The 13,728-nt window shown below is 41.8% G+C and overlaps 1 protein-coding gene across 1 annotated transcript in view; it reads right to left on the reverse strand.

The window, feature by feature from the left end:
- Nucleotides 1-2,487: 2,487 nt before the first annotated feature.
- The window catches only part of EXTL3 (exostosin like glycosyltransferase 3), a 37,726-nt gene continuing 26,485 nt past the window's right edge, over nucleotides 2,488-13,728 (reverse strand). Inside the window, exons 4-5 of the mRNA XM_060653684.3 lie at nucleotides 12,846-12,974; nucleotides 2,488-5,755 (exon numbers count right to left, since the gene is read on the reverse strand). Of these exons, the coding sequence (XP_060509667.2) occupies nucleotides 5,546-5,755; nucleotides 12,846-12,974 (339 nt within the window). The 3' untranslated portion in view covers nucleotides 2,488-5,545. The remainder of the gene's footprint in view (nucleotides 5,756-12,845; nucleotides 12,975-13,728) is intronic.

A 13,728-nucleotide genomic window follows, 5' to 3' on the forward strand; every position in this document is an offset into this window, starting at 1 on the left:
ATAGTGAAATAAGTCAGAGAAAGACAAGTACCATATGATTTCACTCATATATGGAATTTAAGAAATGAAACAGGTGAACATAGGGGGAAAGAATAAAAAGAAGGAAGTGAACCATAAAAGAGAGTCTTAACTACAGAAAACAAACTGAGGGTTGCTGAAGGGGAGGTGGGCGGGGGATGAGCTAGATGGGTGACAGGTTTTAAGGAGGGCACTTGTTGGGATGAGCACTGGGTGTTACATGTAAATGATAATCACTAAATTCTACTCCTGAAACTAATATTACACTACATGTTAACTAACTAGAAATAAAAATTTGAAGCATTTTAAAAAAGGCAAAAAAAAAAAACCTTGCACATGAATATTCATGGCAGTTTTATTCCTGATAGCTAAAAACCATAAACAGCCCAATTCCCAGCAATAGAATGGACAAATGTTGCCATACAAGTATATTCTACTTAGCAATAAAAGGAACCAATTAATAAATGCAGCATGGGGTGAATCTCAACAATATTATGCGGAGTTTCTAGAAGCCTTCCACAAAGAAGTAAAATTATATGACACCATTATATGAAATTCTAGAACAGGGAAAACTAATCCAATGTGGAAAACACAAAATCAAAATCACTGGATTTCTCTGGGGGGGTGGAAGCAGAGATTGACAAGGAAGAAACATAAGGGAACTTTCTGGGCTTGACAGTAATGTTCTGTATCTTGATTGGGGGGTAGGGTTACACAGGTGGATGCATTTGTCAAAACTCAAGAGAATGTACACTAAGATCTGAGTGCTTCAGTGTGTAAATTTAGTATTTAAATTTTACATGGAACACACAGAAACTAACACTGACCTCCAGTTAATGACATGTGTGCTTATATATTTGGAAGGAAGTGTACTAATGTAATTCACTTAGAAATGTACCAGAAATAGGATGAATAAAAAGATGAATAGGGGCACCTGGGTGGCTCAGTTGGTTGAGTGTCCAGCTTCAGCTCCAGGTCATGATCTCACCGTTCATGGGTTTGAGCCCCACATCAGGCTCTGTGCTGATAGCTAAGAGCCTGGAACCTGCTTCAAATTCTGTGTCTCTCCCTCTCTCTGCCCCTCCCTTGCTCATACTCTATCTCTCTCAAAAATGAATAAACATCAAAATAATAGAAATAAAGGATGAATAGAGGGACGAATAGCTGGATGGAGCAATAAATAGATAGCTATAAAGCAAGTATAGTAAAATAATTGTTAGGTATACAAGTTTATACCATAAAAATTATACTTAATTTTTCATAATGAAATATTGAGACCAATAGTTTAAATAAATCCTAACAGGACAACCCTGCAATATGAGGATTGTAATTTCACAAAATACGAAGACAAATTGAGAAAGAGAAAACAACTGGCTGAATTAAGAGTTAACTTAAATAAAACTAAGAGTTAATTTAAATAAAAACTTGAAAAACTTGAAAACAAGCATACATACATACATACATCAGTCAGTCAAGAAACAGGTGAAATTAAGTAACAAACCAGGCTTGCCCACCTTACTTTAATGGTCTCTTCTGGAACCCGTTCTGTGTCTTTTAACTCTTCTTGGCATGCTCTCTCGTCTTCCTTTGTCAATGAAGATTAAAGAATAAAAACTTGTCAACCATTACGGGCCAGGCTTCCTTTCACTATCTGATAATACCACATTAGCTCTAGTCCAAAAACGCTAGGATACTGGTTACTATTCAGCTTGTTGCCAGCTAGGATTCCTAGGTGACCCTCTTTGGATTTGTCAAATCATTATTATCAAAAAGCTATTCAGCACTCAGGATATGCTCAGTTCTCAAGAGACTTCCAATGTGGCATGGGTTGCAGAGCTGGAAGCCATCAGGTGTGCGGTGCGGTGACGGGCAGGTCAAGCTGCCGAAACAGGAGACGGGGCAGGGGCAAGCAGTGGTGTCGAGGAAGGGAAGACTTCCTGAAGCCAGTGCTTCAACTGCCTTGAACAATGAGTTGGCATTAAGACAAATGGAATGCAGAAAGAGCTGCTGAGAAATTCTCAGCGCGTTACCCCAGTAATCATTCATCTGTGCTGCATGCCAAACAGCAGACTCCTTGCATTTATTAACTCTCAGCAGATCTTTGAGATTTAAACGCACTAGCCCCCAGCATCACAACACACTTAATTACCATGAAAAAAGGAAGGAGGTAGAATGTGGCAAATGCCATCCTCTATCCCAGTCAATTCAGTTAAAGGACACCCAAATTCCTTTCAATGTAATCAAATGGCTAATCCCAGAAATGGACCCAGGCGAGGCTGCCCACATCCACGTGTGTTTACAGCATCACCCAGGTTCAAGTGCGAAGGCTGCACCAAGACCAAACCACACAGCCCATGGCCTTCTGCTGGCAGGGGCCCCAGCTGTGGCTCCCTGGAATCAGGTAGGCACCTTCTCTTGGGTCACTCTTCCGTTCCTGCAGAGGAAAATCACAAAGGACCTCCAGGCTGCTTGAGTTAAAGTCTCCATTTATTTTTTTCTTTTTTTACAAAAATCCAACATAAGACCATTGTGCTCATGACTGGAAAAAGGGTGGGGCGGATGGACACGGCCTGGACATCAAAGAGCTTCCCCCTTCAACATATCATCATTTCAAAGCGGGAGCTCCCTGAGCACACACACAGGCAGCTCCTGCACAGACCACTCCACCTGCCAACACAGGACCCCGGTGACCACGAGCCGGCCCGGCCTGAGGAGCAGTCCGCACCAGACAGACAACCACTGCCAGTAGTGCAAAGGCTCAAGACAGACTGATGAGCACCTTGGGGAGGCTCTCACTTAGGTGAATGTCCCTCATGGTGAAAAGCAACTGGCTACCTGGGGACAAGGATGTCCGGGGCCCTGGGTGCAAAGACTAGGCAACAAGGTGTTACCTACAGACAGCTGGGGAAACCCATGTGAGCGGTTTTCACCTTCCAAATGAGTCACAGTTACATGGTAGAGATGACATCTGTGTTTCCCAAGGTGACCGATCAGCATCAAAGGCATTTGAAGCATGGAGCTGGGCCTCCCCCTAACCCAGCTTACAAAAAGCAGCAGCCACTCACTCTCCAGTAGCACCTAACCAAGCAACATAAAAGGTCTGACTGCCCCACCTCTTGCTACTGAGGAGAGTCCCTTAAGAACATGGCCAGTGTCCACCAGGGCCTGCTGTTCGGAGTCCTTCAGGTTAGTGTTCCATTCAAGTCAAAATAGTGCTCGCCTTGTCAGGGGCTCTGACATCCTAGCCCTTCTGCAGTGTGCTTTGATGTCATCCATAATCTCAGACCACTCAGCTACTCCTGGATCCACCAAGAGCATTCAGGGACCAAAAAACCTGGCTCCAATATATGGGGGTCCTAACACAGACTGCTCTTTTCTCACCAGGTCCCACTAAAAGTCAGTTTATGAGTTCCTCACATTAAAATAAACAAGATAAAAATAGCAGCCACATATATAGCTCAAAACACCACACTCTTTGGCTCCCCGGAGGGAAGAAGGCTACCGCTAAAAAGGATAAAGTCAGGAATCAAGAAAAGGGTAGTTAGAAAGCTAGGATGCAGGGAGTTGGACCCCTTTGCTGGGTTGCTGAGAAGCTGAATTGAATTTCCTGGGTAGCTGCCTCTGTGGAAGAGCCAGTGGGATGCCAGTGGGAACCTCTGGACGACACAAGTCCCAGGCGCAGCCCTGGTCTTGTCTGCCAAGAAGGAGAGGTCCCTTAGGTCCAGCTAGCCCTCCAGCTGGATGGGATCTATACGGGACAGAGTCTGGCTTCGAAATGATATTTGAAGAGACCCACTGATACAGACATGTCAGAGGAGAACGTGCCCCCAAGAAATAGAAGCACAGGGTGTCAAGGTCTGGGGAAGACGGAACTGGCTTAAGGCATGTGCATGACCAGGACAGACCTGAGCTTTTGTCCAGCTGTAGGAAACCACCTATATTCAACTTCACTGAAAGAAAGTGGGGTCCAGAAAAATGGTACAAGCCATGGGCTAAATCCCTGCCAAATGCCTCTAATACCCTCTTCCATTCCCCTACTGCCACTACCACCAAAAACAAAAAACAAAAAACAAACAAAAAAAAAACCCAATAGCTTATTTCCATTTCAGCCCAAGGAATAGAAATGTAAACCTGGAGTGAAAGTGGTAATGTGGGTACAAATGCCTGTGAAATCTCAGGCTGGACTGGAGCCTAACTTAACAAATTAGATCTTCCTATCGTTCTGGCACATACCAAACCTCAAGGGGTCCTGGAACCAACCTGGCATTGGGGATCTAAAAACTACAGGTAACATAGGGCACAGGTCCAGACAAAGGCGGAGGGGAAGGTGAATTTCACCAAGGTATTTATCCCAAGGCAGGCGCCTTGCTGTAAGACTTCCCGGCCAGCCGGGTGGGGATCCGCAAAGGATGCTCACTCATTCTACGCCAGAGAGAGGAGGCCAACCCGCAAACCACTGCAGATCACACCTGGAAGTGCCTGCCAGTTCTCTGTTCTCTTACACAAGAGATAACTTTCAGGAAAGCCTGAAGCCAAAGCACAACATGTGTTTTAAAAGGAGGGCTGAACAAAAAGAGCCATCTGGGAGAGCTGTCTTCAGGTCTCACTCCTTCCTCATTCTTCTTTCCAACAGGGGAGAGAATGGGGGCGCAGGGACAAGTTCTGGGACGGCACGGCCTAATGATGAATCCTTGAAACCACTGAATCCAGCACAGGGAAGCTCCGCTGTTCCCAGAGGTGCAGGTCCTCCCCACAGACTCAAGCGACAGGAAGACGCGAGTTCCAGATCGCCGGGTGGCAACAGATGGGGGAAGGAACAAACCGACACGGCTTATCTCGTCCAGGCCCCACAGGAGGGCCAAGCCTGGCCTTTTTGTTTCTGCGCAATGATGCCCTGGGGAGTGTGGAGATGATCCTTAAGGATGAGCTAGATACCATGAGGCCAGGATCCGTCTCCACCAACATACAGAACATCAGAAGACCTGATGGGTCCCTCACTTTGTGAAACAGGCAGAAATTTCAAACTCCCCCCCCCCCAAATATATATATATATATGTATATGTATATGTATGTGAGAGTGTGTGTGTGCATCTATATACATATATACACACATATATATGTATATATACACACACATATATATAAATAAGCCTTGAATGGCAAATCTGAAACTTTTTCCTTTTAAATAATAATAATAGCTGTTACTGAATTTAAAAATCACAAACCAGCTGTCCTGGGCTTATGAACTGCGTGAGTGACTCTCCGGAGTCCCCATGGTCCTCAGTGTAAGCTATCAGTCAGTGCCCTGTATAGGGAACCCCGGTGTCCTTGGACCAGGGTTCCAGGCCCAGTGTGGCCGACTTTAAGAGAAAGAAGGCTATTTCCTTTCCATTCTTCCTGCCACCTCTCCCAGCAGAGGGCGTGGGCCACCCACCCAGCGGATGTCCCTGAGGTCCTTCAATGTCTAGGAACCTTAGGAGCCATCTCCCCCTCTCTGCTCATCCTCTCCCTAAAACTTGCAATGCCCCTAGATGAACTTGAAGCACTTGGTCTTGTCGTGGGGCAGGCGGGTTTTGAAGAGCACAGAGTCCACCCTGAATTGAGTGTACAGCAGGGGCATATAGCCATACACCTTGACAAAAAAGTTGATACATTTGTGCCGCTCATGAAAGTGGGAATCATCGTGTGACAGGGCCTGAGGGCATCCTGGGCATCGGAAAGTCCACCGAGAGGTCACCTGGGAATAGGGAAGAAAGAGCAAACAGAGTGAGAATCGCAGGTGCTAGTACAACAGAAATCCTGCAGCTTAACCAATCCGATGCTTCCAATTTCCCAGGGAAGACAGTGACCCTGGGTGGCCACATTCACCCACAGAGCACGTCAGGAGCCACAGCCCAGGCTTTCTTTCTGTCACATATGTATCTATATCATTGAAAAGGGTGCTCTTTCCAAATAACCTGAACTGTAGATACCAAAAGCCTTATAATGTTTAGTATTACTTGTCTCAGTAACTCCACCTCTAGTATTTATCTTGGTTGCACAGCAAGACGTAGGTATGAGATGGTTCATTTCATCAATGTTTTGCAATAGCAAGATAATAGAAAAGTACCCATCAAAAGGGGACTATTTACATAATTATAAAATACTACACATCCATTAAAAAGAGGCTTAGGGGGACACCTGGGTGGCTCAGTCAGTTAAGTCAGACTTCGGCTCAGGTCATGATCTCCCAGCACACATGAGTTCGAGCCCGGCAACAGGCTCTGTGCTGACAGCTCAGAGCCTGGAGTCTGCTTCAGATTCTGTGTCTCCCTCTCTCTCTGCCCCTCGCCCGCTCCCACTTTATCTCTCTCTCTCAAAAATAAACATTAAAAAAATGTTTACAAAAAAAGAGGTTTAGGAAAATTATAAAGGCATGGAAAAGTGGTTATACAGCAGTAGTTACGATGATGCCCGGGAAATTTCAAGAAATTAGAAAAGCATAATAAATAATTTAACAGCTTCAAGATCAGCAATGTGGCAGACCAAATGACATAAGAACACCCTCAGCACAGAGTACCTGAAAATTCAGTATGAACTATATACACCATCTCTTTAAATGTATGGCCAAGCTCATAATGAAAGAAAGGAGATGAAATGTCAGGAAAGAAGTGAAATCCTCAGAGGCCAAAATAATGAAAAAGTCTGAATCCAATGAGATAGCCAGGAGCTTTGGATTTTAACGGGCTGGGGAGGCAAGAGCTACAAAACCTTACTGGAGACTTTTTTACACACCAGGACCCAGTGGAAGGCTGCATGGGTTGGAGGCAGCTCCACAGAAAGCTGTTTTCTTCCCAGTCTTAGCTCTAAGTGGAAGAGGAAACATCACCTGTGAGAATGTATAACCAACCACATGCTAGCCCTCACACACCTGAGTTATGTTACCTGTGTGTCCTGAAAAGCCCCAAGATGCTAATTTAGCTTCAACAGGTCTCAAGGTATTGACCCCAGGTGCATGGAAGAAGCAAATCCTCTCTGGTATAAATGCACCCCTCCTTCCTACAAATGCCATAAGTAAAATCTCAAAGAATAGGATTTCACAATCAAAAGTCACACACAAGAAAAGGGAATGAGCCACATGAGGGAAAATCTGCAGAAACAAACAACAGAATTAGACTCCAAAACCCTGTAAAATCACAAAACCCAAAACCCTGCAAAAATGCAGGATTATCAGATGGTTACTAGGACAATAAATGTGTATTCGTGCAAGGAAATTTTGCAAGATTACTTAAGGTTTGATAAAGAAAAAAGGGATTATCAAAACAGTCCTAGAGACTATGAAAAAGAACCAAAGAGAATAGGAATGAAAAGCATACTGAATTCAATCAATGGATGGGTGTGAAGAGGTCAGTGATGAAAAGTATAATAAAATTATTATAAATAGAAAATATCAACTAAAAGCTTTAAAAAATATGAAAGCAAGACTGAGAGACATGGAGAGGAGATATTGTATGACTCCATTTATATAAAGTTCAAAAAAGGCAAAGCTGATCCTGCAACAGAAAAAAAAGACCCTGACTCACTACCATTCCCTGGCTGAACTCTCAGGCCTGCTAAGAGCTGCTCCCGCCCACCCCTGCCTGTGGGAGCCCGGCCTCTCTTCGCCCTGCCCTGCCTCCAGGGCGGGTGGTATGGGAGAATGACTAAGGAACAAGGAGAAAAATGCTCAACCTCTCTAATAATCAGGCAAGTGTAAATTAAGACAATGGGATACACTTTATACCTATCAAGTAGGCAAAAATGAAAGTTTAACAGTACCAAATGTTAATAAAGATGTGTAGGAACTGCAACTATTATACAGTGTGGGTGAGAATATCCATTGGTACATCTGTTTTGAAGATAGTTTGGCATAATCAAGTATAACCGAAGGTACATGTAGCCATGACCCAGCAGAAGAGGAATGAACAGGGTGATACACGGATCTACTCCATTTGTTTCTTTTTTAAAAAAGGAAGAAAAATATATAATCTGACACAAATAGGGCAAAATGTCAATATTTGGCAAAACTGCTGGGTACGGATGTTTGTTATATTCTTCCCTTTTTAAAAACATTTCATTCACATATTGTAAACCAGTAGTAAATAGCAAGCGTTCCATATATATGTGTGTGTGTGTGTGTGTGTGTGTGTGTATGTGTGTGTGTGTGTATAATAAGCACTTTATTCATATATGTACAGATGTATCTGATTCTCTGCCTTTGACAGGCCCAACGGTTCTTCACTCCTTTTCACGTGAGTGATAAAACACAAGCCTCTGGAAGGATGAAATTAACAGCATCCCAGCCAAGGGAGTTCCAGTGACACCTTACATGCTTGCCACTCTCATTTTTAGTTCCCCCTTCCTGTCTTATAATAAGCCCAACTATACAGTGAAAGAAAAGTCTGTTACATAAACACTAAAAACATGTTATTTTTAGGTTACCTAGTCCACAATACTGCCAGAACCAGAAAATTTACTGTGAACTTTTTAAAAAGCAGACTACAAAAAAGTACATATTTAAAAAAAAATAAAAATAAAAAGGCTACCACCACAGAGAACGAAAAAAAAAAAAATGCCAAAAGGCTTGAGTAATTTTTATTTATGAACAGATACTTTAACAAATAATTTAAAAATTATTATTACTAATATAAATTGAGGGAAGAAATTAAGCTTAAATGACCCATCCCATAATTTTTAGCTAACAAGTAAACATCACATATAGCCAATCATAGCTGTCAGCGCACAAGTCTCCATAGTTGAACCGGGTGAGCAGTGGTCAGTGCTCCGAGGTGCTGCTCACCACACAGCCAAAAGTCTGAGGGGGTCAGGACTTCTACAGAGGTGGTCCCTTGGTCCCTGTAAAGGAGCCCACCAGGCCCCCCCACTTCCCAGTTCTCACAGGATCCTTGTTGTGTACAGGAAGTAGTGAGTTACCACTTTTTCCACCACCCTCACTGAAACAGGAGATGGGCATCAAGAATTCATCAAAAGGGGCGCCTGGGTTGCTTAAGTGTCTGACTTCAGTTCAGGCCATGATCTCGTGGTTCATGAGATCAAGCCCCTTGTTAGCCTCTGTGCTGGTATCTCAGAGCCTGGAGCCTGCTTCGGATTCTGTCTCCCTCTCTCTCTGCCCCTCCCCCACTCATTCTCCCTCCCTCCCTCCCTCCCTCTCTCTCTCTGTCTCTCTCTCTCTCTGTCTCTCAAAAATAAACATTAAAAAAAAAAAAAAAAAGGATTCGTCAAGAGAAGGATATTATCAAACAGCATCTATATCCAGTATTCTAGTCTGTTCTCCCTATACCTGAAAATCTTCCTCCTCATCCCAGACACCATCTAACCACAGAGAAGCCCCTAACCCTGCAAATGATCCCATTTGACACAAAAAGATATTTTATGCTGTTCTCACTAAAGCAGTGGTTTCTAATTATGTGCCCCACCAGTAAAAATAAATTTGAGACAGCAACCCCAGTACATTTATAAAATACATTTCTATACATTTTGGGATATGTATTTATATATTATAAAACACTGTATTATGTAACAAAACAAAGGAATTTAGAAACATGAAGCAACAGCTGTAGTATAAAATGAAGTTTGAACTTTTAACACTTAACCAATACTATAGATTATATTTTATGTGGGAACATTCAGTCCAAGAGAAGTATTAGTGTCAGGCATAGTAACAGAAAGGAAAGCCCTTCAACAGATGGTGAGACTCTCTTATTACTAGAGAATTAAGATACGTACTTATGCTTTCTACCTCTACTTCCTTATCACTCTCTACTTCCTTTTTAATTCCTGCTGGGCTTTTAAATCCTTTATTTTTTTTTAATGTTTATTTATTTATTTTTGAGAGAGAGTGCGTGTGTGTGTAAGTGGAGCAGAGAGAGAGGGAGACAGAGAATCCCAAGTAGGTTCCTGCTGTCAGTGCAGAGACCCACATGGGGCTTGAACTCATGAACTGTGAGATCGTGACCTGAGCTGAAGTCAGATGCTTAACCAACTGAACCACCCAGGTGCCCCTTAAGCCCTTTATTCTGAATGAAGCTTATTTACATTCTAGATCTTCTCCTCCTTGAATGAAAACAGTACATTTTTCAAAGCAATAATATGAAACTAATTCCTTTTTCTTTATTTAGTCAATATTGTTAAAATATTAACATTTTATTATTATTTATTATACTTTTCGTGGGGGTGGGGGAGAGAGCACAAGCAGGGAAGAGGGGCGGAGGGAAGGGGGGAGAGGGGGAGAGAGGGAGAGGGAGAGGGAGAGGGGGAGAGAGAGAGAGAGAGAATGAGAATCTCAAGCAGGCGTCACAGTCAGCACAGAGCCTGACGAGAAGCTGGATCCCATGACCCTGAGTTCATGACCTGAGTCAAAATCAAGAGTCGGATGCTCAAATGACTGAGCCACCCAGGAGCACCTACAATATTAACATTTTTCAAAGAACACTGCTAATCGTATAAAACAGTCATACCTGCTTAATCATAACAAGGGAGAGAATATAGTTTGATAGTGAAAATTTGAAGTAGTTAAACGGAAAAAAAGAATTACTATTTTAGAACATAAAATAGCACATATACCTAATACTATTAAAATTAGGTAAATTAGGGGCGCCTGGGTGGCTTAGTCGGTTAAGCAGCCGACTTAGGCTCAGGTCATGATCTCGCGGTCCGTGAGTTCGAGCCCCACATCGGGCTCTGTGCTGACAGCTCAGAGCCTGGAGCCTGTTTCAGATTCTGTGTCTCCCTCTCTCTGACCCTCCCCTCTTCATGTTCTGTCTCTCTCTGTTTCAAAAATAAATAAACATTAAAAAATTTAAAAAAAAAAATTAGGTAAATTAATTGAAATATTTAGCTCAAACTGGTTCTATACTATTAAGTAAATCACTGGACTCAGAATTTGAAGGAATTAAGAATTTGAAGACATTCTTAATTTATTGACTTTTGACTTAAAAAAGTCATCCTAATCTTGAACTCTTCTTATATTCTCACAGAACTGAGAAAATTCACAGAGAATACTTATTTTTCAAGTTTTTACTTGGTAAGGATCATGTATACCAAGTGCAAATTATTTGTGTCTAACTCTCTACACTGAAGAGATGGTTTGGCTCATGAAACACTGGCCTAATATGGTAGACAAACACGCTTTAATAAGGATGAAAAATTCATCATGTCTGTGAGTGCTTCAGGTGACTGATGATATTATTAGGTACCTAATCACTCAGATACTTTAAATTTTCATGGATAATGTCTTCTGATCTACTAGGGAAGTATAAATAGAAGCATACATCTTGGATGAAGTTTAGTCCCTGGTCACGTAAGAAAGGATGAAGAAAGAAAAGAAAATTGCACCAATCATTAATTTCTGAGAACCCTGTCTCTTTAGCTTAACGTTTATAAGGAAGTTTGCTTTTTATCTAACATCACATAAAATGAAAACAAAGATTTTCATTTAATATTTAATTAGTATCTATCACTGCACCTGGGAAACATACTATACTTTTATATAAGTAATTGTAATGACTATTATTCACAGTTTAAAAAAAATTTTTGGTGCATTGTTTTGCTAATTATTTTCTTGTGAGGCTTTAGCAGAAGGCCCAGGAATAGAAAAAAACTATGGAGTAATCCGGAGTTAAGTTATAATGTTGAGCCATACTTGGGAAAAGGTTTGATTAGGCATAAATGAATGCATAAGGCCTCCGATTGCTTTTCTTTCTTTCCTTTTATGCTTTGTTGCATGGACCCAAGGTCCTCTGTTTACCACTCTGCTACCACTACAGATATGACTGGAGTATCATTAGCATATGCTGGTGGTTACTTCGTCTACAACTTACCTTCAAAATATAAGAGGAATGAAATATCCGCCCAATTATTATTAATTAATACGTGAAGGTAAACTTATTTTATAAAATTAAATAATATGCCTTTTTAACAATAAAGACAACAGGATCTTAATCAGCTTTTTAATTTTTAACCTCAAGGACAGCAGGTGTGAATCCATAACACAAATACTGACAGAATAGTTATAAATACTATTAGTTTGAACTGACAAACAGGTTCTCAAATATTAACTGCTGCAAGGTCCTTACGAGGCCGACCCTCATCCCTACCAGAAGAGCTTTCACTTGTCTGAACCTGCGATGATGACATAAAAGGTTATGTAACCAGTCTCTCTGTGCACAGAGTATTAAGTTATTATATTCTGGTCAAATCTATTCACTAACTCAAAGACAAAAACAGAATTCAAATTTCTAGAATCCAGAAGGTACTGATGATTTGTTTTTGAGTAAATGCCTTTCATAGCACTACTTATGTGCCAGGAACTATTCTTAGAGCTTTACGTATGTTAACACAGAAACCTTACATTTTTTATGCCATGGATCTATGGAAAACTTAGTAACTACCATAATTTCAAAGCAATGGTGAATATAAATAATACTTCAAGATGCAGCAACAAATGTAATGTGATATGAAAATATCTGTCAGTTCTATTGGTGACAAATCAGTTACTGTAAATACTCTTAGGAACTGTAGCATGTTTGATAACTGATGGAAATGCTAACTCCAGTTAGAGATTAGTGAAAATTAAAGATGTAACATTTTCCCCATCCAAGTTCCAAACCCTCCAAGTTCTGTCCATTTATGCCTTAGCGGCAGAGAGCCCCTGTATGAACAACTCACTTAACTCTGCAACAACTGCAGATGAGGACTCTGAGGTACGGTTCATTACCTATTGCACTACCGCAAAATAAGTGACTGAAGTACACATGCACCCCCAGTTCCAGAAGTACTGGCACCCTCACCTTGATGGGGGGTTTCCGAGTGATGTGGGAGACAAGGAAGTTCATGGCAATGTCCTCACAGTTGATGTATTCATCCACCATATCTCGGATGGCCTGGGGCATCACGTAAGAATACAGGTAGGCATAATACTGTCAGGGGTAGAAAAAAAATCACATACTCTGTTAGAGGCCACAGTTCTTTGGCTTTCAGCAAAAACATACATGGATCTAGGAGCTGTTAGGAAGTGTAGTGGGGGTGGGAGGGCTGGGTGTGACAATCATTAGTGGAATCGCTACTGGCATTTATTTAGGGGGTTGTGGCCAAGGATGCTAAACATCCTACAAGGCAGATCTTCTGCAATAATAAATAATTTTCCCGTCCAAATCGCCATTATCACCCCCCTTTGAGCATCAAAAGTTCATTTTACAACAATATAAAGATTTTTTCAAATTAGGTCAGACAGTGGCTCAGTTGAACATTCTGTGACAATGACAATAAGGGATAAGTGAGGGGGAAAGCCTGGTTATTGAGCCATAAAACATCCAATCCCTCAGTTCCTCTACATATGGATTCTAGAATCTGATTATTTCTCAACCATTGCCATAGGCTACTCCCTGCTCCAAGCCACCATCATCTCTTGCCTGGATTATTCATACTGTCCCTAAACAGTTTCCCTGCTGTCATATTTTCTTCCCTACAGTCCGTTCTATGCACAGCAGGGTGATCATGTTCAAACACAAGTCCAACTTAACATGCCAGTCCAAAACCCTTCAACAGCTTTTCATTTCACTCAGAGTAAAAACCTACTTTCTTTCTTTTTTTTTTAATGTTTTATTTTATTTTTGAGAGAGAGTGACAGAGTGAGAGCAGGGGAAGGGCAGAGAGAGAGGGAGACACAGAATC

This window comes from Panthera onca, chromosome B1 (assembly GCF_046562875.1).
Source record: "Panthera onca isolate mPanOnc1 chromosome B1, mPanOnc1 haplotype 2, whole genome shotgun sequence".
NCBI lineage: Eukaryota > Metazoa > Chordata > Mammalia > Carnivora > Felidae > Panthera > Panthera onca.